This window comes from Muscardinus avellanarius, assembly GCF_963383645.1.
Source record: "Muscardinus avellanarius genome assembly, chromosome: 12".
Lineage (NCBI taxonomy): Eukaryota > Metazoa > Chordata > Mammalia > Rodentia > Gliridae > Muscardinus > Muscardinus avellanarius.
The window spans coordinates 98452374-98477628 of record NC_137798.1 but is presented as its reverse complement, the minus strand read 5'-3'; the positions used below and the strand labels follow the sequence as shown (position 1 = coordinate 98477628).

Below are 25255 nucleotides of genomic sequence, written 5' to 3'. Positions count from 1 at the left end.
AGCTTAATGGAGAGCATCCCTGGATTCAATCCCTAGTACTACAAAGACAAAACAAAACAAAACAACACAACAAAAAAAAAACCTGCTGAATTGTATAAATGAGCAAATGGAACAGAATGCGAGTTATATCTCAATGAAGCTATTTAAAGGAAAGCACATCCCATATTCATTAAAGGTTCCCTTCCTGTAGGGTTAGTTACGCCGTCAGCCTCCGTGGGGACATGGAACAGCCTGCCCTGCAGCACTTGCAGCCTCAGTTTCCAATCCTGGCTTCCCTGATCAATTCCAAATACCGCAGGAGAATTAGAAACTTACGTAAACAGAGGCGATAGCAAAAACCCCACGTCCGGGAGCCGTCATAGATGCAGTGTGCCGGCCTGAGCTGTGTGCTATCCAAAGTGAGGACCCAGAGCTCCTACCCCCTTCCCCTTGACTGGACTTAAGTCAGCACCGTCTCGGAGTGGTCGGAGTGAGCCTTATCTTCGGAGCAGTGATTGCCTTGATTTTTTTTTCAATACTGGGAATAGAACCCAGGCACATTCTACCTCCGAGCAACACCCCCAGCCCTATTTTATATTCTTTATTTTGAAACAGGGTCTCATTGATTTGCAAAGGACCTCATTAGGTAGCTGAGGCTGTCCTTGAACCATCATCCTCCTGTCTCAGCCTCCCAAACGCTGAGATTACAAGCACGAGCCGCCATCTCTGGCTTTGCCCTGAATTCTAAAGGACCGCTGTTTCTGGACACCATGGGACCTCCCTGAAACTGGCTCGGGTACCCATCGCGGCTCCTCCTGCCTCCGCTGGACTCTGTTGACCCTGTTGACTGCCCACACTGATGAGTGTGCTGTCATGTGGGCAAACGCTGCTGCGCGGCGTGTGACACGTTACCCAGGTGGGCCGTGTGTGGGCTTGCTTGCTTCCAGCGCTCATCCGGGTCACATTACCAGGTGTCCCCGGGGGCTGTGCGCAACAGCATTGGAAATGCACCTGCGCCTGAGATGCTGCAAGCCGGGAGGAAGAGACCTCTGGGACAAACGCTGCCTGTCACTGGGGCAGGAAGAGGCGCGGTGGCCTGTGGGGGCGGAGACGTGCAGCAGAGCCTGGGGCACCCACGGAGGGTGTGCCGGGCTGGAACCACTGTGCACGCGCTAGTGACGTGCTAGTGAGCTGCAAGAGCGTAGCTAAGCCGGGGACGGATGGCCTGGCCTTCTAGAGCCCCTGCTAAAATCTTCCCCAAGCTGTCCGCAGTAGCTACTTTACAGTACCATGGGATGTTAAAGCTCTAGCTCCCCCTCTCCTGTATAAAATGTGGGTGCACACCAGCACTGTGCCTCATTTGGCCCCATTCCTAGGCAGGCGGGGCAAGGGAATGGCCCAGCGGGAGGTGCAGCCAGGTAAAGGAGACCTTCCGGATGCAATTTCTGTCCCATTCCCAGGGATATTCAGGGGCCCTTGTGGCTCCTTCCTGTCCCGCTGTCCTGGCTCTGGGAAGGACAGGCGTCAGTGGCTCTGCTGAGCCACAGCAGTGACCAGAACTGAGTGGTGAGTGTGGTTATCAGCCAGGTACAGCTTGATCCAGGGCGCAGATGCTGCTAGGTGGGGGCCTCTGGGGTGCTTCCTTCTCTCCCTGCAACTGCATGTCACAGAGTGCCAGGTTGACTCGAGCCCACAGGGCCGGCCCCACGGTCTCCAGCAAGCCATGCAGTTTGAGCCTTGGTTCCTCACCTAGGAAATGGGTACATCTTGAGCACTAAAGGAGCTGACCTGTGGACACCACCGGGAAGTGGCCCATCCTTCATAAGGGAAGCCATGAGCCGTCCCTCTAGGTGGGCCACCCTTCATTTTCAGACGGGCAAAACCAGCTGAGTTAGGAGGAAGAGGAAGAAAACATGTCCCTGGAGCTCTTGACTGAAGCCTTACAGTTACATTGCTTCTTTACCAAAAAAGCTTGGTCAGGCAGCCCAGGCCAAATCCTGGGGGTATATATGTTCCTTGGGGCCTGGGACCACCTGAAGTTACCACCTTCCTGCGGGACCCCAGGACTGTGCTGTATTCTCCGAAGGACCTTCCCAGAGGCCAGCAGCTCCCAGCTCTGCCCCGTCCATCCCTGTTAAATCCATGGCATCTCTACAGGACGTTCTGACTCCTGCTCGCTCTGGAACCTCAGCTCCCAGGGCCGCAGCTGTCATTTGTCACTTGGGCTTCCTCCCAGCAGGAGTGGGGAGGAGGATGACCAGGCTGACTCGCCACTTTGATTTCCCTGGGCTGGAAGGTGCTTTGCAAACCACAAAAACGGAGCTGCCAGAGGCGGGGGTGGGGTGGGAGCTGGAGACCGGCAGGCAGGTCTCGCAAGTGATTCGTCACAGGAGACGCGCTCGTGATGGATGTGGACCAGGTTCCGGGCCCGGATTTGATTGTGTGGGTCGTGCATTTGTGATGGACGTGGACCAAGTATTGGACCTGAATTTGATTGGCTGCATTTCTCACAATATTGACAACTTCCTTCCGGGCCTCCAGGCTGCCAGCGATGAGCCTGTGTTGTCTGAATTAAATTCTTGGCATCAGCCCGCAGAACAGACTTCAGCCAAGGATACTCAGAACCTCCCCTGATTAGGGGAGCCCAGGCCTTACTGATGGGTGGCGTCAGAAACATCAACAACCCGATGGGATCAGAGAGCAGAGTCAGACGGTTTAGAGATCCGTGATGGAAAGGGAGAGAGGAGACACGTGGAGAAAGGAAATGTTTGTATGCGTGGCCCTCTTCATTTTTCCTCCCCCACGTGTCCCAGGCAGAACTTTGCAGTGTGGGTTGCAGAGTCTCATCTGACTTACCTTATGTTTCTTCTCTCTGCCCCCCCCCCCCAGAATGGGTCCCTTCTGCAAGTAGAAGAAAACACAACAGACCCATAGGGCTTGGGCTTGCCAAGCCATACTTACTCCCTGGCCCTTCCCAGAGAGGTCTGCAGAGCCCTGGCCAGGCGCTTGGGTTTTCTGATGCTGGGGCAGCAATCCTCTGCCTTGAGTTGGGTCAGAACCACCCTGCTTGTTAAAGTACAGGTGGTCGGTGTGCGGGATGATTTGCGTTTCTATCAAGTTTCTCGGTGATGATGCTACTGGTCCAGGGGTCACACTCAGCCCTGGGCATCATTATGTGGTCAGAAGAGTTAAATATGTAGATAATTCCAGAGGAGTTTCTACAGGAGATGCATTTTAACCAGTCAGTGGAACATTTTGCTATGGTGCAGAATCTCTGGGGATCAACCAGCTTACCATTTCTAATCGGCAGTGGACTTGCCCAGCTATCGTCCCCGATGGCTGGTGTTGGCGCCGTGATTCTCCAGTCTGGAGGTGCGATGGCCTAAGCACAGCCTACAGACAACTCCCCTGGGCATTCACAGTCTCTCTTGAAAGAGAATGATGAACACTGTGAACTGTTTTGCCCTGGGCATGTTATATTTAACTTCTCTGAAATGCCCTCCTGAACTGTAGGGATGATAGGAGGATCTCCTTTATAGGGTTTTTGTGAAGATAAGTTGACTTAACCCTCATAAGAGTCTAGGATAGTATCTGCACAAGGCAAGCTCCGAGTATGTGTTTATTAAATGTGCTTCTGCATATGGGTGTCCCTGAGAGGTGGCCTTGGCCAGATCAGATGGCACAGAGTGAACGAGAGAGACAGGTTGGTGAGGACAACAGAAAATAACACCTCTAAGCTCCTTGGAAACCCTGCTTTACTAAAGCTCATAAACGGCTTCTCCCCAGGTAAAGCTGGTTAGCATCGATGCAGCAGAAATAGCGGATGGCAACCCCTCTTTGGTTCTTGGGCTGATATGGAACATAATCCTCTTCTTCCAGGTAAAAGAATTTCCTTTCTGTACCATAAGAGTAACAGTCTTGAGTCCACTTAGCACCAACAGAAGAACTTGGGTCCAGACCCAGGGAGACAGCCAGGCTTGGCTCCTGCAGATATTGACTTTTCTAATCACTGAAAAAGAACTGGGAAATAGGAAATTGTGGTTCATGATTTAATTGCCTTTGAAACAGTAGACATGACTTACTGGGACTTTGGGCTCAAGGTTTGCATTTTAGGGAGGCGAGAGCACAGACGAGGGTTAGGGACACGGATCCCATTCTATGTGAGCCTTGAAGGCTGTCTCTGACCTCAGCTCCCACATCTGCGAAATGGGGGCTATGGTCATAAGATGTAGTGAGCAGCAAGAAAAGACACGTGTAATGGCTCTTTGTCCACAACATACTGTTTAATTATAGTTACCGATGTGTTATCGAACTTCTCAAGAGGCGCTGGAAAGATGCAGAAACATGTTCAAAGTAGTTCGGACAAGCCATTTCGCTGCTGTGGCCCAAACACCTGCCACACACAACTTACAGAAAGGAGGTTTGGTGATTTGCTCACAGACTTGGAGATTTCAGAGGTCGTAGTCCACTTTGGGGCCACTTCCAAGCAGGAGCTGTGACCACACATCTGCTGGGCATCATGGCAGGAAACGGAGAGAGCAAAGGGGTCAGAGAGACAGGCCGCAGCGGGGCAGGAGCTGGGGACAAACACACCGTATCTGGCCGTGTCCCCAGGGACTCCTCCCCAGCAACCAGGTCCCGCCTCCAGGTCCCTCTGGGGGACATTTTTTATCTAAACCCAAACAAAAACTCAAGCCCTTAAATCCACCCCAGAACCTCATTCATACAACTGGTAAATATCTATTGAGTTTTTCCAGTGTGGCAGGCGCTGGATGAGGCCCTGGCCTCTTGCCCTCTGGGACCACAGAGAAGTCCATCTCATGTGATAGAACGTAGGGGAGCAGGCCAGGGTCTCGGGATGAGCATGGGGTCATAAGAGCTCCGGGCAGGGGTGACGACCTCAGATAGAAGAGAGGAGGTATTGAAGGATGAATACAAGTGCACCAGCCCAGTGCTTCCCAAACCTCCTGGGTGTGTGAATCACCTCCAGACAGGTTGCCACGCAGACTCTGCTCTCCTAGGTAGGCCCGGGCACAAGCGCTAGGAGCCCAGTGCTGAAAGAAAAGGACATCCAGGCTGCAGAACCCAGATAAATAGGAGCAGCAGGGCTGAAGGAGTGCGATGCATTCTGGGAATGAGACAAGGAAGAGAAGAGGTGGGTGGATTGGGCCACGTAGGCCTCTGGGGCCCAGCTGGCCAGAGCTGCAGACTCCGGAGGAAGGACTTGCCATCAGACAGCTTTCTCCCTGTTCAGAAAACTGGTTCTGCAGGAACTGGTTGCTCCAGCCAGGGTCCCCAAGGCCACCATCAGACAAGGGATCGCCCGCTGGGCACCTCCGTCTGCCACTGGGATCTGAAGTGCTGCTCTCTTTGTAGATTAAGGAGCTCACCGGCAACCTCAGCAGGAACTCTCCATCCTCCAGCCTGTCGCCTGGCTCCGGGGGCACAGATTCCGACTCCTCCTACCCACCCACACCCACCACAGAGAGGAGCGTGGCCATCACGGTGAAAGACCAGCGGAAGGCCATCAAGACCCTGCTGGCGTGGGTGCAGAGGAAAACGAGAAAGTAAGCCTGCAGCCCGCCCTGGGCATGGGCACCCCGTGAGGGAGCCGAGCTTGGATGAGAGTGGCTTGGACCCGGGGTGGGCGAAGGAGAAGGGAATTCCATCTATGGAGGTGCCAGTCACGCATGCGCAGGTGGGCAGAGCAGAGAACACCGGGCATCGGACAACTTTTGCACACGTGAAAAATGTGCTCTGCGGGACGTTTGGTTTGCAGATAGCTGTCATGTTGACTCCCCACACGGGCTCGGATTCTGGTAACACGCGTATTTATTACTAAGCCTCAGGATGTCTTGTTCTAGTAGCCCCTGGGGCCAGGAGCAAAGGTGCCCGGCCGGTGTGGGGGCCACCCCTGCGCCACAGTGCGCAGACTGGGGTAGGGCCGCAGAACCGCTGGCCCCTCGCTGCAGGATGGGGGCTTAGCATTTTCCGCCTTGCAGGACAGCTGCGGCAAAAGCAAATGAAATCCGTGGAAGCCGTTTGCACCCATGCCAGCTCATAGTAATCCCTTATCAAGGACTGGCCCTCATCTCCCCAGGGTCTAGAAAGAAAATACAGAAGAGAGGTTGGACCTTTGGGGTTTTGATTATGGGGTCCAGTGTGAAAGATTAGAGTTAACTAACGTGAACCACGACGAAATGTTGCTTAAAAATAAATCAGTCAGCTGGGCACGGTGGTGCAGGCCTGTGATTCCAGTACTCAGGAGGCTGAGACAGGAGGATTGTAGGTTTGAGGACAGCCTCAGCAAGTAGTGAGATTCTTTTTTTTTTTTTTTTTTTTTTTTTTTTTTTTTTTTTTGCGGGTCTGGGGATGGAACCCAGGGGCATTTGACCTCCGAGCTACACCCCTGCCCTATTTTTTATTCTTTATTTTGAAACCAGGTCTCACTGAGTTGCAGAGGGCCTCACTAAGTAGCTGAGGCTGTCCGCGAACCATGATCCTCCAGGTCTCAGCCTCCCTAATGGTGGGATTACAAGCATGCGCCACCACGCCCAGCTAAGTAGTGAGATTCTGATCAACCTAGCAAGACCCTGTTTCAAAATAAAAATAAAATAGGGCTAGGGGTGTGGCTCAGAGGTCGAATGCTCCTAGGTTCAATCCTCAGTACCACAAAACACATACATACATACATACACACACACACACATACATACATACATACATGAATAGATCGATTGATCAGTCACTCAATCCAGCCAGGCCTGGTGGTACTTGTCTGTAATTCTGGTACTTGGGAGGCTTAGACAGGAGGGTCTCAGGATCAAAGCCAGCACCAGCAACTTTTAATGAGATTCTCAGCAACCTATCAAAAACCTGTTTTAAAGCAAACAGACAAACAAATAAAAAGTACTAGGGGTGTATCTCAGAGGTAGAATGCACCTGGGTTCAATCCTCAGTACTACAGGGGGAAAAAAAGCTGGGTGTGGTGGCGCACGCTTGTAATCCCAGCGTTTGGGAGGCTGAGACAGGAAGATCACTGTTCATGGCCAGCCTCAGCTACTTAGTGAGGCCCTCTGCAACTCAGTGAGACCCTGTTTCAAAATAAAAAAACAAAAAAAATAGGGCTACAGGCATAGTTCAGAGCTAGAATAGCCCTGGATTTCATCCCCAGTACCAAAATAAAATAAAATAAAATAAAAGTTCACAGCCAGAGTTAGTGAAGGCAGGTGTGCCTGCAGTAAAGGCAAGAGGTACCTGGGGGGGATGGGAGAGTTCTACGTCCTGTGGTGATCACATGACTCTGAATCTGTGACCAAAGGGCTCAGGACTGCTCACCACCCTCAGGAGGATAATGGTTGTCCACCACAGTCAGTGTCTTGGTTTTGATAATGTCCTCTGGTAAAGTAAGATGCTGTCACTGGAGGAACCAGGAAGGGTAGGCAGGGACCCTGTGTATAGCATTAGAAACTTCTTGTGATGCTGAAATTATTTCCAAAGAAAAAGATGTTGGAGTTTTCTGTTTGTTGTTGTTGTTGTTGTTATTTATATATTTATTTTTTGTTGGTACTGGAGTTCCTGGAAACCCTTCTACTTCCAAGCTACACTCCCAGACCTATTTTATATAATTTTTAAATTTGGAAACAGGGTCTCTTAAGCCAGCGCGGCTGGCTTCGAACCTGCGCGATCCTCCTGTCTCCGCCTCCCAAATGCGGGGATTATAAGCGTGCACCACCACGCCCGGCTTTTGTTTGTTATCGTTTTGTTTTGTTTTTGGTTTTGTGTGGGTTTGGAGATGGAACCCAGGGGCATTCGACCTCCGAGCTACACCCCCTGCCCTATTTTTATTCTTTATTTTGAAACCGGGTCTCACTGAGTTGCAGAGGGCCTCACTAAGTAGCTGAGGCTGGCCTCGAACCGCGATCCTCCGGTCTCAGCCTCCTGAATGCTGGGATTACAAGCGTGCGCCACCACGCCCGGCTGTTTGTTGTTGTTTTAAAGACTTCAGTGCCTGTGGTTGGTCCTACCCTAGAGGATGGATCCTGAAGGGAATTAGTACCTGGCAGGATTCTCTCTCTTTGTCCCCCACTTCTAAAATTATTTTATGTATATCAGTACTGATAGTCAGCTGCGCATGGTGGTGTGTGCCTGTAATTCTAGTACTTGGGAAATTAAAAAGGGTGATTGCAGGTTTGAGGCCAGCCTCAGCCACTTAGCAAGACCCTCAGAAACCGAGTGAGACCCTGCCTCAAAATAAAAAATAAAAATAGGGCTAGGGGTGTATCTGTATCTCAGAAGGAGACTGCCCTGGGTGGGCTCAATCCCCAGGACCCTCCCCCCAGAATGTTGATAGTTTCTGCCATTTGGTAGGTGGCTGCTGTGTGCTGCCCAGAGATTGGCCTTAACACAGGAGCCTTCCTGCAGGGCCAGCTCGCCCTTCTCCACTGCAGCTCCACGGGGTCACCAGGTGACAAGCCCCGCGTGACAGCTGAGGGCTTTGAGGTCCAGAAAGAGCATGTGGCTCGCGCCGGCCACAGCACCAGAGGCATCGAGGGGCTGCCGAGGTGCGAACCCGGTCTCTCTGGCTGCGTTTCTGTTGCACGGCACACACCTCCCTCCGCTGCTGTTTCCCTGCAGGTATGGCGTGGCGGTGCAGGACTTTGCAGGCAGCTGGAGGAGTGGGCTGGCCTTCCTGGCTGTCATCAAGGCCATCGACCCCAGCCTGGTGGACATGAAGCAGGCGCTGGAAGACTCCACGCGGGAAAATCTAGAGAAGGCATTCAGCATCGCTCAGGATGCCCTGCACATCCCCAGGCTCCTGGAGCCCGAAGGTAGCAGCACACTCTCTCTTTCTAATGACTTTTATTACAAATATTCTACCTGCCGTGCCAGGGAGATAATTTGAAAAAAAAAATCTAATTCCGGGCGTGGTGGCGCACACTTGTAATCCCCGCACTTGGGGGGTGGAGACAGGAGGATCACTCAGGTTCGAAGCCAGCTGGTTTAAGAGACCCTGTTGCCAAATAAAATATAAAAATAGGTCTGGGAGTGTAGCCCAGAAGTAGAAAGGCTTCCAGGAACCCCAGTACCATCAAAAAAAAAAAAAAATCTAACGAGAGATTTTTCTGTCTAGGATATTCTAATGTTTTTTTTGTGTGTGTGTGTGTGTGTGTGTAGTTATATTTACATAGCAGGTATCACTCAGTTTATGTGGTTTTGTTTCTTACTCTTTTAACTTAACATATAAAATAAGTGTTTTACGTATTGCTATGATGCTCTCGTATGTTTTTGTTGGTGCCTGCTAGTCTATCCAGTCGGCATACTAAACGTTACTTAGCTCTTCTGTGCTGGTGGCCATGGGGTTGTTTCAGAAATGACCACTTTTACATAGGGCCCAGCAGTGGACATCTTACTGCAAAAGCCTCAGCAGGCAGCCCAGACCCTCTAGGACCAGGTCTCACCATCTGCAGAATGACGGACGGGAGAGAACATATCTTTTTTTTTTTTTTTTTTTTGTGGGTCTGGGGATGGAACCCAGGGGCATTTGGCCTTTGAGCTACACCTCCTGCCCTATTTTTTTATTCTTTATTTTGAAACAGGGTCTCACTGAGTTGCAGAGGGCCTCACTAAGTAGCTTAGGCTGTCCGCCAACCACGATCCTCCGGTCTCAGCCTCCCGAATGCTGGGATTACAAGCGTGCGCCACCACATCCAGCTCAGAACACATCTTCTTAAGGGACTCAGCTGTCCCTCCATGTGGGTTTGGCTAACTAAGGATACCCTGAGCCAGCATGCGGGACACCTGCTTCCCTGGGCTTGCTGCTCCCAATGGAGGAAAAAGATACAGTGGAGGGGAGGATGGACCGAACTGTGGGAGTAGGGAGCCTGGGCTCTCCGTCCTAGTTCCTCGGCTCTGAGACTTGAGCCAAATGACTCACCCTCTCTGAGCTTAAATTTTCTTAAGTGGACAAAAAAAAAAAAAAGAAGAAGAAGAAGAAAGAAAAGAAAAGAAAAGACCCCCAGGGTCCGTGGGCTCCATCCCCATCAAGCACTCCGTGATCCTACTGAAAAACTGTGTGTCCTGCTGACTCCTGTGTCTCTCTCAACAGACATCATGGTTGACACACCGGACGAGCAGTCTATCGTGACCTACGTGGCACAGTTCCTAGAACGTTTTCCAGAGTTGGAAGCCGTATGTTTGTGTTCTTTACCTTTAATTCAGAAGCTACATTTCCGCTGGCTGGCCGTCAGACGGGGCTGGGGTTGGGCCGTCATTCTCCGAGATGAGTAGTGATGACCATAAGCGGCTCTCGGGTCCCTCGCCCTCGTTATGTGTAATTTAGAAGTAAAGACTTCTAAATTTAGAAGTAAAGACATCTAAATTACACATAACGTACTCAGGGCGTGGTGGCGCACGTTTGTAATCCCCGCGCTTGGGAGGCTGAGACAGGAGGATCACGCAGGTTCGAAGCCAGCCTCGGCTACTTAGTGAGGCTCTCAGCAACTTAAGTGAGACCCTGTTTCCAAATAAAATAAAAAATGGGTCTGGGAGTATAGCCCGGAGGTAGAAATCCTCTGGGTTCCACCTCTAGTACCACCAAAAAAAAAAAATAATAATAATAATAAAATAAAAAATAAAAAATAAATTACACATAACGTGTCTCAAGCCAAAAACGGGAACGTAAAGTTAAACAATCACGACTCCTGCAAACTTCTTCCCGTACCACACTTTATTAAGGTCACAAAAGGTGTTCACTTATAAAATGGATTAGCTACTGGATTCTTCAGATGGTACATGGGACATCTCAGCAATCTTATCAGGTTTTATACTGTTAAAAATGACAAAATATAGTCACTGCTCAAAAACATGCTTTTTATTTTAAGTTAGGATATTTTATTATCTTATTTACGTTTTTACCTTGAGTCAGGGTAGATTTTTGGAGCAGAATGAGACCTTTTTATTCTTTTAATTTTATTTTTTGCTTTAGAGCTGAATGAGCCTTTCTGATTTTTTATTTAATTTTGAGTCAGGATAGATTATTTTTTACTTATTTACCTACTTATTTATTTATTGGAAGAGCAGAATGAGGCCTTTTGGACGTTGCCACGTCCTCACTGAACTCCTTCCTACACCACACATACGCCTGAGATGCTAACGTGACAGCAGCCACCGGACAGCATTTGTAGAAATCATCCATCTCTTACTGAACACCTAGCGCTGGCTCAGGAGACTTAGGCTGCAAATTTAGCTCATTGGTCGAGCGCTTGCCTAGGTGCACAGAACCCTGGGTTCAATCCCCAGCACTGGTAAATAACTGAACATATTGGGCAGATGAGTCCCGTGACCTGGCCTTATTTAATAAGGAGAAGAGTTGACAGGTCAGCATTCAGGTATAAGAACTAGACAGGAGAAACTGAGGCATAAGGAGTTAAAGTATGCTTGTTTGAGGTGGGGGTGGGGGGTGTTGGTCAAAGAAAACACAGCTCAACGGCAGGGAATAGGCTTTATTTAGGAATAAAACCTGGAAGGAGGCATCTGACCCGGGAGAGAGCCCACAACATCAGGAAGCCCACCTCCTTACAGACTGGGGGCTTTTTATGGGGCAAAAAAGTGGGGGAGGGTGGGTTGCAGGAGCAGCTGTACAAGCCACATGTTGGTGTGCTAGTGGCCAGCTTATCTCGGCACAGGGCAGTGGTCCGGAACCTCTCTCTCTTTGTTCCTCTGCTCTCGGTCCTCCTCTGGCGTGACTTCCCAGTCAGCCCTCACAGATGTCCTTTCAGCTGCGGTGGGCCAGGTAACGCCGGCCCTGTATCTGCTGGCTGACTGCCATTCCTGCAATCCAGCATGGCTCAATATCATTTTCTTCTTATAGACCAGACTGTGGACACTCAAAGATGCTTAAAGACCTCTCCAGGGTCACACTGCTACCAGGAACAGAGCTGGGTTTTGACCCCAGTCTTCTTAGCTCTCTTAGGCCCCTTACTCATACAGCTGAAGCCAGGACCTTATTTTCTACAAAAAATCCTCAGAGATCCTCCGGTCTATGGCTTTCCCTCTTGCCTTGAGCTGTGCTGTATGTCCCATCTCTCCCTGCAAATGGAACATTTCCAAGTGTGCTTTGGAAGCAGGAATTCCTGGGGGGGAATGCCAGTTTGGCCTCTCAGACCTGTGTGACCTCAGTCTGGTGGCTTAGCTTCTCTGACATCTGTATGAAATGCCATCAGGAGAGTGGAGAGGTTACCTGCATTTCAGGACAAGGTGAAGAAGAAGTCGAGATGGGCCATGTTCAGGGTTGTGCCTTTGTAGTTTATGTTTTTATTTATGTAACAATGTAATTCCACTCACCCCCTCTCCATTACTTTATACTATTATTGTTCTTTACCTTTTCACATGTCTTAGTGCTCAGTGCTTTATTGTTTACTTTAAAGTGGGATTTCAGAACAAAAAAAAAAGGGTTAGCGACCGTATGTTTACCATTTCAGACACTGTTCGTCCCCTGCTCCAGATCCAGGCCTCCATCTATGATCATTTCCCCTCAGCCTGAAGAAATCCCTTTATATTTCTTGGAGCATAGATTAAATAGTTATTTTAGTTTTAATTTTTTTCTTTAAGTCTTTTTTTTGTTAATTTTAACCTGGATTGTGGGGGTGTTTTTAGTGACTATTCTTCTATTCTATATCTAGTGACTATTTCTCCTTTTAATTATAGGGTTTATTCTCAGGCTTCTCCATGTACCAACTTTGTTTTTTAAGTTTTATGCCATACCTAATACATGAAAGAACAGTAGAGATTGAAGTAGATGACTTTTTTTTTGTACTAGCCGGTTTTCTGTCTCTATAATAAAATACCCAAGGCTTGGAAATATATGAAGAAAAGAGGTTTGGTTTAACTCACCATTTTGGAGGTTCAAGGGTGTGCCACCATGTTGGCTCTAGTGAGGACCACTTGACAGATGGCATCGGGGTGGGGGGCATATGCAAGCAAGAGACCACATCCTGGGACAAGAAGCCAGAGAGTAATTCAGGGGTCAGACTCGCTCTTTTAAAGCAACTCTTGGGCACCAACTGGGGTCCCATGGAAAATGTATCGATTCCTTCCGAGAATGGCACTCCTGTGACTCGGTCACCTTATACCTCTTCAAGGTCCCACCACACCACCACACTGGGTTCCGTGCTTTTAACCCATGACTCTTTAGGGTATGAATCACATCCAGACCAGAGGAGGGAATGTAACCCTTTACACACCCAAGACAGGAAGCCGATGGTTTCGACTGTATTGAGAATCGATAGGAGCTGTGTTACTGTTTTATTTTGGTTCAGCTCCCTGGTTTCATATTCTGAGGATGAGGTCAGTGCACTCTCTCTGCCAGTGCACTGAAGCCACACCCGCAGCATCATCAAGATCCATTCAGCTCTGGCCCTTGCTGGCTCCTAGACAGCAAAAATCCCATTAACATATGACAAGAATTGATTTTGCATTTGCAACCCTTCCAGATGCAGCCTCTCCTGCCAGCCCACACAGTCAGTACAGACCTGGCCCATCTTGCCTTCTGCAGCCGGGTTAGCTGCCCCACTAATCCATAGCCAGGCTGGCAGTGGTCCAGGCATGAAGTAACTGAGACCCCCCACACACACACACCTAAGGGCTAGGCCTTCTCCACAGTTCAATGCATTGAGATGTCTTTGTACCTTTAGCTTTTTTTTTTTTAACCCGTATTTTATATTTACTTAGTATTTTTATTTATCTTGTATTTCCACATTTGGCAAGAGCAGAAATCTTTTGTAACCATTTGCATCTTAATTGCAACACAGTGTTAAAAGCGCCTTTTTCTGGTTTTGTTGGCATTTGGAGAGATAGGTTGTGCTTAAACCGAAAGGCTGAACTTTTTCCTTATTTTCCTATGATTCCCTGCAGGAAGATTTCATGGATCCAGATAAAGAAGTCCCTATCGAGTCCACCTTTGTCCGCATCAAAGAAACCCCTTCCGAGCAGGAGAGCAAAATCCTCCTCCTGTCTGAAAACGGGGAGCGTACCTACACCGTCAACCACGAAACCAGCCACCCGCCGCCCGCCAAGGTCTTCGTCTGTGACCAGCCCGAGAGCCCGCAGGGATTCTGCCTGGGTAGCGTGTCCAGCCGCACCCTGTCCGACAGCTCCACTGAGTTCATGCACCAGATCATCGACCAGGTCCTGCAGGGGAGCCAGGAGAAGACCAGCGCCACCAGTGAGCCCACTCCAGAGGCGTCCATCTTGTCCACCAGAAAGGACAGCCGGAGGTCCAACTCCTTGCCCGTCAAGAAGACTGTCCACTTTGAGGCCGACACCTACAAGGATGCCTCCTGCAGCAAGGACCCTTTCTACAATCCAGACTTTCGCTTTGAAGGGAGCCCAAGAGCCACGAAGGAGCTGCTTAAGCAAGATGGACACGTCTCCTTGGTCGAGGTTGCCGAGGAAAAGAAACCCAAACCAGAAGCCTCCCTGGGCCCGGAAGCAGCTTCCAATCAGGTCCCCGGGGATATTTCTGGGGCACGTAGTGCAATCTATCAGGCTCAGCCCACCCAGGATACATCCTCCTGCAACGGTGCGGTGGAGAGCCCAGCTGGCCCCGGCGAGGAAGACCGTGCTCTGTCACCCCTTGGAGAAAACACAGTCATGGCCGATTCCCTAGAGATCAGGGTCCCGCTGCTCACCATGGAAGCTATGGACAAAGAGGACTGCTTTGAAGCCATCCCGCTGAAAGCCTCGAAATTCAACAGCGACCTAGTAGATTTCGCTTCTACCAGCCAGGATTTCTCTGAGGTCCCTTTGCCTCAGGAGAAGACACCTGCCCAGGAGGTAGTTCCTGGGAGCCAGGAAAAGCCAGGTAAAAGGAAAGCTAAATCTGCCCACACCAAGAAAGAGTCGCCCGAGCCCCCGGTTAGGTCTGATGCACAGGAATCTCCCTGGTACTCTGGACAAGAAGCCCAAAGCGACTCTTCAATCCCGGAAGAGACACCTGCAGATGAAAAGCCAGAGGTGTATGAGAAGGCCAAGAGGAAGTCCCCCCGGTGTCGCAGGGAGGAAGAAGAGGGAGACGCTGACTACCTCGTGGGGCTCGGCGGAGAATTCCCTTCCAACCCCCCGAGCAGCAGCGTCAGCCTGGAGACCCTGAGAAGCCGCAGCGAGGAAGGGCTGGATTTCAAGCCCTCTCCACCCCTGTCGAAGATTTCCGTCATTCCCCACGACCTCTTCTACTACCCGCATTACGAGGTGCCCCTGGCCGCAGTTTTGGAGGCGTACGCGGAAGGCACGGAGGATATGAAAAGCGAGGAGGTGGATCTTGAAGAGCCCGAGGGTCATCTGCACCAGCTGGATGCCAGGGAGGAGGACGAGGCCGACAGCTCCCACAGCAGCTGCGGCTTCTCGGTGCCCGGCGAGGGCCCCGCCAGCGCCAGCAACCAGGCGCCCTGTCTCAGCAGGGGTGCTACGGAGGCCACCCCAGCCCCAGAGCCTGCTCTTGTACCCCCTGACGAGGACCACCAGTTAAGCATGACCAAAGAGAGTGACCCCGTGGAGAGCCGTCAGGTACTGATCAAGTTGTAGGGTCGGGGAGCCCTGGCTGCTGCCTGGGAAATTCTGGCCTTCTCGGAAGCTCCATTACATGGGTGAGAGGTTCCCTCTGGAGTACCCCAGGGCACTAAATTCCAAGCGACAGCACTTTTCTGAGTCTTGGCTAGTGCTGGATTAGCCCCCGAGAGGGGGCTCAAGGCACGTTAGTAGCCTTTCCCTGGTCCTGGTTGTACTTGCAGGCCTGCTAAGAACATGCATGACCACACGTGAGGGCCCAGCTGGGTAGGAGCAGACATCCTTTTAAAGACATGATCATAGCCAACACTAGCACGTTTCTGGTGATGGGGCAGACGAGGATGGACCACACGCTGGACTCCGGTCTCGATTCTAAAGGCCTCTAGCATGCTCTGCCCTGATCTTTGGTTCCTGTTGATTGAAATGGGCTGTGTAAAGGGAAAGGAGGGACCGCACCCCCTGCCCGAGCAGCTGGACACACACTTGTCCCCCTCTTGTGTCCCCACTTCATCGGGCACAGGGACAGGCCTGAGGCTCTGGCCTGACACCTGGGGGAGGGAGAGGGGAGGAGAGAGTTGGGGATGGGGTGGGTTTGCTGCAGATGCACTGTGCATAAGAAATCCACTGCGGCCCTGTTGAGGCGGAAGCCCCAGCCCCACTGGCCCTCGTTGCACCTGGCTCCCTGCACAGCCGCTGACTCAGTCCCTGGGGGTGAGCTCACCGGGTGGGAGCTGGGCAGGAAAGGTAGGATCCACGAGTCCTGAGTCCTCACAGCCAAGGAGACATGGGCTGGGTCATTTCTTGGACACCTGGCCCTCCTTTAAAAAGAGAAGAAGATGTGTTCCTAGCCAAGGGACTAGGACATGGCAAGTTTTTCTTCTTCTGGTATTTTTTGCGGTACTGGGAATGGAACCCAGGGGCATTCTACCTCTGAGCTACACCCCCAGCCCTATTTTTTATTCTTTATTTTGAAACAAAGTCTAACTGAGTTGCAGAGGGCTTCACTAAGTCGCTGAGGCTGTCCTCAAACCCAGATCCTCCTGTCTCAGCCTCCCAAGTACTAGGATTACAAGTGTGCGCCACCATGCCTGGCTCTTCTTCTGGTCTTTAAAAAGTCCTGCCCTCATCTCCCCCTTGGCAAAGGCAGCACTTGGCAGGCGCTGATGGAAGGGGGCTGTGTCTTGAATAGCTGAGGCACTTTTATCCAGCACAGGGCTTTGTTCTCCCAGGGTCCCTGGCCTGGCTGCTCTAGGCCTTGTTTCCTGACACCTGTAGAACAGGTTCTCCAGCCCCAAAGGGATTCTTGGGAGGTGCTCTGCATTTCCCATGCGTATGGATTTCACGGGGACCATGGCTGATGGGTTTCAGGGAGCTGGTGTGACAGCCAGCCTTGCCAACCAAGTGCTAGAGGTGTGACACTCCCATCCCCTTTAGCCAAAGGGACCATGGGGTGTCAGCCCAGAAACCACACACGTGTGCCTGCGTGTCCCTTTCCAAGTTCACAGGCCCCCTGCGCACCACGGCTCGCCTGGCATCTGGGATCCCTTCCTTTGCTTAGGCGGCTGATGGGCCTGTGAGAAACATCTTTAGGAAACCTCGTGGTACTGTGGGAAAAGGCAGACAATTGTCATCTCCATTTAGCAGCCAAGGGAAATAAGGCTCAAAGAGAAAACGTTGGTCGCTCAAGGTCAAATGTCTGACTCAGCCGGGACTTGAAACCAGAGCGTCTGGGCCAGAAGACCTGCTATGTTTTCACCCCAGGGATTTGTAGCCTTTGAATGTGCAGGTAGGGAGGGGGTAGTTGGGGCAGGCTTCTTTCTTGAGCAGGCTGTGCTGGAAGGAATCCTTGAGCAGGCTGCCCTGGAACGCTGCTGAGAGATGTCTCCCTCTCCTGCAGGAAATTCAATGTGCATTCGGCTCTTTTGTCTTTCAGTCCCAGGAATCCCCAAAGCCAGAAAACATAGCCAGCCCAGTAGAAGAAAAGGTAGAAGAATCAATCAGCAGTAAAAAGAAGGAAAAGAGAAAGCACGTGGACCATGTAGAAAGTTCATTATTTATAGCGCCGGGAGCCGTTCGGTCCTCAGATGACCTAGAGGAAGACACTGGCGACCACAGAGTCCCTTCCAGGTATTTCACTAATAGCTCTTCACCCTAGAGATGGAGCCAGGGAGTTACTCTGGGCTCTGTCCATTTCCACTTTGTGATAATGATGGGGTAGGGGCAGGGGCGGATTGAACAATGCAGACTCATACAAAATCCTTGTTCTCTGCACATGGGCTTCCCCAGCCTGACCTGGCAGCCACGGGGCTGCTCATAAGGAGCAGAGGTGGAAGGATGTGGCGCTTGCCTTCCTCCTTGCCCTGCCTGCCTCGGCGGTGGGAGCTGGAGCTGGCACTCAGCACCTCAGGGGCTGAAGCCGGGTGTGTGCTGGTGGGCACAGTGCTGGGTGGCCCCAGGTAGTTCTGGGTTGGGCCAGGTGGAGCCAAACTGCGGTTTATAAGCATCCTGCTGATGCTGAGCCTGCGGCACCTGTCCCTGTCACAAGAAAGTGGGACATGAACTTGGCCATTCTGGCTTCTCTCCCAAATTTGGTTCCAAGGAGATAGGGGCGTTTGACTTTTCTTGGGGAGAATATAAGGAGGGAACAGGGAGAGAGACAAGCTTTAAACAGTCTCCAGAAAGCTTTCCGCACACACCTGCTCTGTCACCCCAAGGCCACAGATGAGCCAGATTTGTAGCCGGGAAATACACAACTGCTGGCTGTCGGGAGACCGGGTCCCTTCCCAGTACACTTGTCATCTCGGTAGTCACCGTTTACCAAGCCCACTGGGTTCAGGTGCTTCGCACAGAGACATGGAGGTGGGACTGTGCCTCGTGATGGTGTTGCAGAAATTCTTGGAATAACTGACCCAACACCAGTCAGGGTGAAAGAAAGGAAGTTTTTTATACCAGCTGGCCAAAGTTAGGCTAGCTCCTGAAATCCTCCTGCCCCGAGCGTAGTGCCACGTGAGCTCTCATTTTATAGAACAAAGGGTGGAAATAGGCAGGCGGCTTACAGAAGTGGCATGCTTAACCCCTGCAAGCGATCTCAGGCACCCATAACGGGTTAGATGAGCGTCCCGTCACATCTTCAAAATGACTAGCCCTCAGATGGTCAAATCTTGTGAATACTTGTTCTGCAGGCAGGCGATACATATGCAGGAAGGCCACTGTTCTACCACAGTGCAGACCAGGAAGGTCGGGGCGGCATAAACTGCCGAGGGCCCCCAGCCTTGGAAGTGGTAGAGCGAGCAGGGTCTCGGGCTCGGTCTTGCTGCGCTAGGGGAGTGAGCGAGAAGCTGATGCAGAGAGGGCAGAGAAAGAGCTGGCCAGTTTTCCTGTCTGCTCTGCTTAGGTTCTGTGTCTGGACAGTGGGGACAGAGGCAGGGGTGAGCAATGCAGGGCACTGCAGAAGTCTGCTGCCAACTCTGCCCACGACTCCCAGAGTCCCCATCCCTGTCCCTGGATGGGACTGTGTACAGACCACCCTGTTCTCAGCACACAGCCCGTCCTTGCCATGAGTGCCAATGGGCACTTACGGGCAGTAGCCCAGGGCAGTCGCCCGAGAGAGAGAGTTGGGAGGAGGAGGGCAGGCATCCAGATGAACAAAACAAGAGGTGGGAGGGGAAACCAGGGGGCGCAGGGAGAACCTACATCCAGGATTTGTGGATGGAGAGTACCAGTAAAGCACACGCGGGGACGATGCGCCCAGGAGGGACGGACAGGGAGGAGGGAGCCGTTGTGCCCACGGCCCTGGGCGTGAGGCGTGGTTGCCCAGGCTGTGCGCAGGCTTGCTGTGCTCCGCCTGCAGACAGCAGCAGCGTTTTCTGCCCAGCACAGGCATCGCTGTGGCTCAGCACAGTGCTTACAAAAGCACGTCGGTCCGGGTGGAAGCCACGTCCAGGCGGTCTCTCTGGCCTCGCTTCACCCACGTCTGCACCGGGCACCTGGTCATGGTGGAGTTTCCTGGCTGAGGCTGCCTCACACCCTGCTCCAGGCCCTTTAAATCGCACCCTTTCCCTCTCTGCAGCCCTGGCCCCCGCCCGGCCTGGCACACACCATCTCAGCCTGGCAGCCTTAGCTAGCCTTGCTGTTTCCCCACCCTGGCTATATTTGATCCTTCTCTATACTGTCTTTGAGACTCTGCTCATTTTCTCACAGTACCTATCGCAACTGTCATTTCTAGAATCGTTTGTGCAAGAATGTATTTGTTATCCCCACTCCCCAGACCGTACGGCCGATCCTTGAAGGCAGAGGCCAGACGGAGAGCTGAGCCGCTGACCGAAGCAGCTAGCACAGCCCCTGGCCTGCAGCTGACGTTCAGTACAAGTTCTTTGCATAGACAATGAAGAAATGGATGTTCCTTCTTGGTGTTTGGCTCCCAGAGGGCAGGAGACTGGGCCTGAGCACCTAGCCAGTTCCCTGACACTCAAAAAGCTCTTGACAAATGCTCGCTGAAAGAATGAAGATCCGGATTGAAACTCAGTGCCTATCTCCTGTGGATTATAGTGTAACATGAATGCCACCTCAATCCAAGATTGCTGCAGAAGGGGAGGAGAGCCAGAGCTCCCCCACAGCGGGGAGGTGCTCTTTAACCCAGAGCAGGAAGGGTGCTCTTTAACCCAGAGCAGGAAGGCTGCCTCTGTGCCTCGGGGCGCCTCCTCAGGCTCTCCTGGGTTCCAGGCACTAGGGTCTCTTTTACCTTCCTTAGGTCCATTTTGCTTGGTTTCTGTGCTGCGACACCAGCCAGAAAAAGTTAGCAGTTTTGGGGCGGGGTTTTTTTTTTTTTTTGGAGGGAGCTTTCCCTGAGCCTCGCACAGCCCCTGGGACATAGTAGGTGTTCAGTAACTACTAGCTAGAAATGGCCTGATGCCCAGGAAGAGTTGGCAAGGCTTTTCAGAAGAGCGGTGGGCAGCGATACAAGGCTGTCAGATGATGCGCTGTCTGAAGAATAAACTTGGGGTCAAATGCCTTTTCCCATACCCTCAGGGACCACAGAGGGGGCTTACCTCCAAGAAACTGAGACTACTACACTGGGGGCACAGTACCCAACAGACACCTACTTTTCCTGTTGAATAGTGAAACATCTGGTATACTGTGGTCCCCACCAGCACCATTAACACAGCAAAGTAGGGAGGTGGGAATGATGACCCATCTTCCAGGAGAGGAAAAGTACTTGGCCGGCATCGCCAAGGACAGCCCAGGCCTCTGGTCTCCGCCCTGGGAAAGCCAGCTGTGTTCTAAGAACAGAGGCACCTTCCACGTTGGCCTCAAAGATTTTGTTGGAAAATTAGCCCACTCACATATGAAAGGGAGAAAGGTATACTCTAGGGCTGGACGAGCAGAAGCCGCATCACAAATAGGAAGGAGCACTGGAGGGGGAGTCCAGAATCCAGGTCTCACTTAAACTTTCAGAAGACCTCTGGCATGTCCCAAGCCCTCAGGGTGCTTGGACAAAGAGGTCCCTTCTTGCCGCAAATCCCAGAATTTTGAAGAATATGTGGCCTTCTTCCATTAAAAATCCCAACTCTGTGTCTCCTTGTGGACGAGGGCCCAGTGTGTCTCCGTATCCATCTTACTGCGGACATGTTGGGTGAAGGTTCTCATTTTTGTCCGTGGGTCTGAAGTCTTACCATACATAACTCCACACTCTGAAGACTCAGGATGGGGGTGACCCTAGGGCTGGGCCACAGGGGAGCCAGGTGGTACCCATTCAAAACGTGTCTTTGTTTTTCAGGACTAGTCACAGTGACTCGAGCATTTACATTCGACGACATACTAATAGGTCTCTGGAGTCGGTTAGTATGTGAATTTCTTCTCTCCTACGGCCCTGATAATCAGTTCCTTTCCATCTTCCTTCCTCCTCCCCAGCCTAGAGCTTTGATGTGCAACAGCTATGCTTTTGGATAGAAGACAAACAGTGAAACCTTGTTGTTAAGCACAGTCCAACCGGATGTCCAGTTTGGGCAATAAGCGGTGTAAATAAAGTGATATTTTGAAGCCCAAAGGCCTCTTTGTTATCAAAACGCATCCAAGATTCCTCCCTCGGCCCCGCACACACCTGAGAGACCCCGTTCAAAGACAGGGGCTCCATCTAAGTAGAGGAGTCTTGACCTCTGCAGTGCTTAGCCCCAGATGTGCCGAGACCCACAGCATCCCTGCGCCCCGCATTGGGTTAGGGGTGGAGGGAGGGCTGCTCCCGGTCACCGGGGGTTAGGGGAGGGGAGGAGGAACGTCTCTTGTTTGGCAGTTTGCTTTTAGAACTAGAGGTCTGCAGTGTGGAGAAAGGCATGCTCGGCTTTGTGTGTTTAAAATCATCTTGTTTTCTATTTCAGAGATTTCATCTTTACTAATTGGGTTGCGGGGGTTTTGTTTATAAATTTCACTGTAGGATCATCTTAGCTATGTTCAATTGAGAAATGCCGCAGATCTGGACGACAGAAGAAACCGAACGTTAGCCAGGTGGGCATCTCCGTTGCACTTCAAGCTTTATGGGGTTGAAGAAATATCGGGGCAGGGGAGGTATATATTTTTTTCCACTGAGCTTTGTGATCACAGTATTAATAATTCGAGAGAATGCAGGGAAATACCTGTTCCAGAGAAAAAGGAATAGGAAGTCTATAGGAGTGGGAGGAGAGAGAGAGAGAGAGAGAGAGAGAGAGAGAGAGAGAGAGAGAGAGAGAATGGATGTTAATTAACATAGACGGGCAGAGAGTGTGGTTCAGAAAGCGAGTCTGTGTAAAGAGGGGCCTGGGCTATGAGCCTCCTGCTGCCTTTAACCCAGTGGCGGGGGGAGTTGTCAGAGCAGGCAGAAGGCCAGGCAGCCACCTTGATAGCACTGGTGTCCCGGAAAGCTATAGCCCTGACAACTGTGTGCCTTCTGTCGCCACTGCAGGTACAATACCCAGAAGCTCACTGAGCTGATTTTACAGTTTTATGGCATCAGAGCAGACATGAAGAGGGAATGCAAACATGCCAGGATGCCCATGAAAGTATTTCTTCCTGTCGGAGCACTAGACAGTCTAGTCTAATGGTGCCGTAAGGCAGCCCTCTTAGAACATAGGAAACTGGAAAACTCCCTCAGAGGCTGAGAGGAGCCCAGCCTGGTGACCATCACGGAACCACTTCATTTTATTCTCTTTTTTTTATTCTCTGTTTTTGCCACGGATTGGAAACTGGCCCAGAAGGATTTAGATTACTCGAATGGGGGGCTTCTGTCTGAATATTACCCAACACCCCAGAGTGTGGGCCGTAGGACTCCACCCCTCCGCCTCCTAAAAAAGAAACAAAACCAGCTTCCCTCCCCAGCCTAAAATGGAAATGCTAATTCAAGTTTTCAACGAGGAGGCTGAACATGCTTATAGGAAAACAAAGCTTTTAGCTGTCATGAGACAGAGACATTGAAAACAGAACCTGCAGAGTTGACAGATAGAGGTGTGTGGTCCACGTCTTCTACACAGAACATTCATCACCTTGGAAATAAAACACGAATATAGCTTACATTTTTATAGATGACTTAAGAAAGAGAGATTCTGTCTGTTGCCAGTTACTGAGTATGAATCACTCAGTAAATTAATTTTTAAAAAATTTTGTAGTGCTGAGGACTGAACCCAGAGCCTCCTACATGCTAGGCAAGCACCCTACCACAAAGCCGCATCCCCAGCCCTTTTTGTTTATTTTGAAACAGGGTCTTACTAAATTGTCCAGGCTGGTCTCCAAGTTAGGATCCTCCTGCCTCGGCCTCCCCAGGAGCTGGGATTACAGGCGTGCACCCCAGTGCTGGGCCTGGGGGATAATGTGGTTTAGCTCCTCATAACCTCCATCCCCAGCTGAGAAGTGGCCCTAAAGCTCTTCTGCTCCAGGCTTGAGGGTCGCCCCTGGCCCCAGAAGTCAGCTCAGCCCTCAGCCTTTCCTCTATGGAAAATGTCCTCAAACATTTGGGTCTCAGGTTGGTTTCCACCACCACCCTGAACCCTCTGCCAGCACCCTATTAGCTCCCAGGCCAAAACTCAATGCCATTTAAAACACTGCCTCCTGGAAAGTCAAAGGAAGGTCCATCTGGCCAAAATCAAACTTGGAAGGGGGGGTATCATATTTTGTGTGTTTGTTTGGGGATTGAATTCAGGGACATTCTAGCTCTCAAGTTCTACCCTAGCCCTTTCTGTTTTGAAACAGTCTCACTTAATTGCTGAGGCTGGTTTTGAATCTGATATCCTCCTGTGTCAGGTTCCCAAGTAGTGCGATTCCAGGTGTGCACCACCATGCCAGACCTGTTTATGGGTTTCTGACAGCCATTTTGAAATGATCTGCCATTGGGGCACTCCCCAAGCTTTTGGATGACTTACAGAGTCTCTTTTGTGACTAATAAATGGCTGAGGGCCGTCAGTACCTGACTCCTTACAGCAAGCTCTCCGTGAGTGTAGTAGTATAAAGGAGGTGTCCTGGGAGACCTAGGGCAAACTACTGCACCCTATGAGTCTCGGTTGCCCATCTGTGAAGTGGGGCTGACCGCTCCCCCTGCTCGATGTGGTGGAGGTGGACGGGGTACGTGGGAGAGACCCCCTTCCTTGGGTCTGCACACGATGCCGGGCCTCACCGGACCTCAGCTGTCCAGGCCGGTGGTGAGGATGGAGGAGGGGTGCGTCTTTCTACGGCACCGGTGTGATCCACCAGCCTGCTAGTAACTGCTGTCCTCTGTCTTTCCTTCTGCAGGAAGGCCAACAGTTCTGGAGAAGCCATGTCCCTGGGCAGCCAGAGCCCACAGAGCGACTCCCTGACACAGTTTGTACAGCAGCCGGATGTGATGTATTTTATCCTCTTCCTCTGGCTCCTGGTGTACTGCCTCCTGCTCTTCCCGCAGCTGGATGTCAACAGGCTCTGATGTGTGTGTCTGGAGAATAAAAAAGACAGGACCCTGACAAGGGGTGGGGTCTTTTTGCTTCATTTTATTTTTTGTTCAGGGTCCAGCCACTTCTGCAGACAGTCAAAGGCCTCCGAGGAAAGTTGGGGCCCTGACTCCCCTGTAGTTTTCTGCTTGCTTATTCATGTTTCGTTTTTCTTCTGTATGGCCTGAGGACACACTTCCACCCTGTGGCTGTGCTCTCAGAACTCAGGCTTGCGGCTGCATCCTTAGGTGAGTTTGGACCTTGTGTGCCTTGCTGGGACCGAGGGTAAGCTTCGCTACCTGTGTGAAGCCCGAACCTGTATCTCTCTGCTCATCACAGGCAGGTTTTAAAGATCCTGGATGAACTTGATTTACTGGCCTCCCTGAGGAGGTTCTACTGATGAGCAAGTGACGAGGCCCCCAGGAAGCAGGGCACTACATTTTCCTATAAGCATGGTGTTTAGGTAAAGATGCTGGGGGCCTGTGCACCTGTTGCAGTCTGGCAACTGTTTGCAGTCACAGGCTCCCGGCTCCCAGCAAACATATTCAGGGAATGACAGAATCCAGGGAAGAAGGCAACAGTTTTGTCAGTTTTATTGTCAACCATGGTACAGTCTTTCCCCCCCCCTAGTTTTTTGGGGGGATGGAGGATGCTGGGGTAATGAGATGTATTTTTAATTCACTTTTTCATCAATTGGACCAAAGTAGAGCTATGATTCTTAATGAAACCCAAGAGAAGCAGCCTACATGACACATTAAAAGCAGAGCTCCAGCCAACTCTGCTCAGCT

The 25255-nt window shown here is 51.2% G+C and overlaps 1 protein-coding gene across 2 annotated transcripts in view; it reads left to right on the top strand.

Annotated features, from left to right (window-relative positions):
* The window catches only part of CLMN (calmin), a gene marked incomplete at both ends in the record, with an annotated part of 93472 nt that extends 69009 nt beyond the window's left edge, over nucleotides 1-24463 (top strand). Inside the window, 10 exons of one of the 2 annotated variants that reach the window (XM_080706900.1) lie at nucleotides 3766-3858; nucleotides 5356-5546; nucleotides 8617-8810; nucleotides 10088-10170; nucleotides 13894-15543; nucleotides 17477-17670; nucleotides 21320-21380; nucleotides 21974-22044; nucleotides 22478-22574; nucleotides 24299-24463. In XM_080706900.1, the coding sequence (XP_080563026.1) occupies nucleotides 3766-3858; nucleotides 5356-5546; nucleotides 8617-8810; nucleotides 10088-10170; nucleotides 13894-15543; nucleotides 17477-17670; nucleotides 21320-21380; nucleotides 21974-22044; nucleotides 22478-22574; nucleotides 24299-24463 (2799 nt within the window). Of the gene's footprint in view, nucleotides 1-3765; nucleotides 3859-5355; nucleotides 5547-8616; nucleotides 8811-10087; nucleotides 10171-13893; nucleotides 15544-17476; nucleotides 17671-21319; nucleotides 21381-21973; nucleotides 22045-22477; nucleotides 22575-24294 lie in introns of both variants that reach the window. The other variant, XM_080706901.1, reaches the window with a different exon arrangement.
* Nucleotides 24464-25255: the final 792 nt, after the last annotated feature.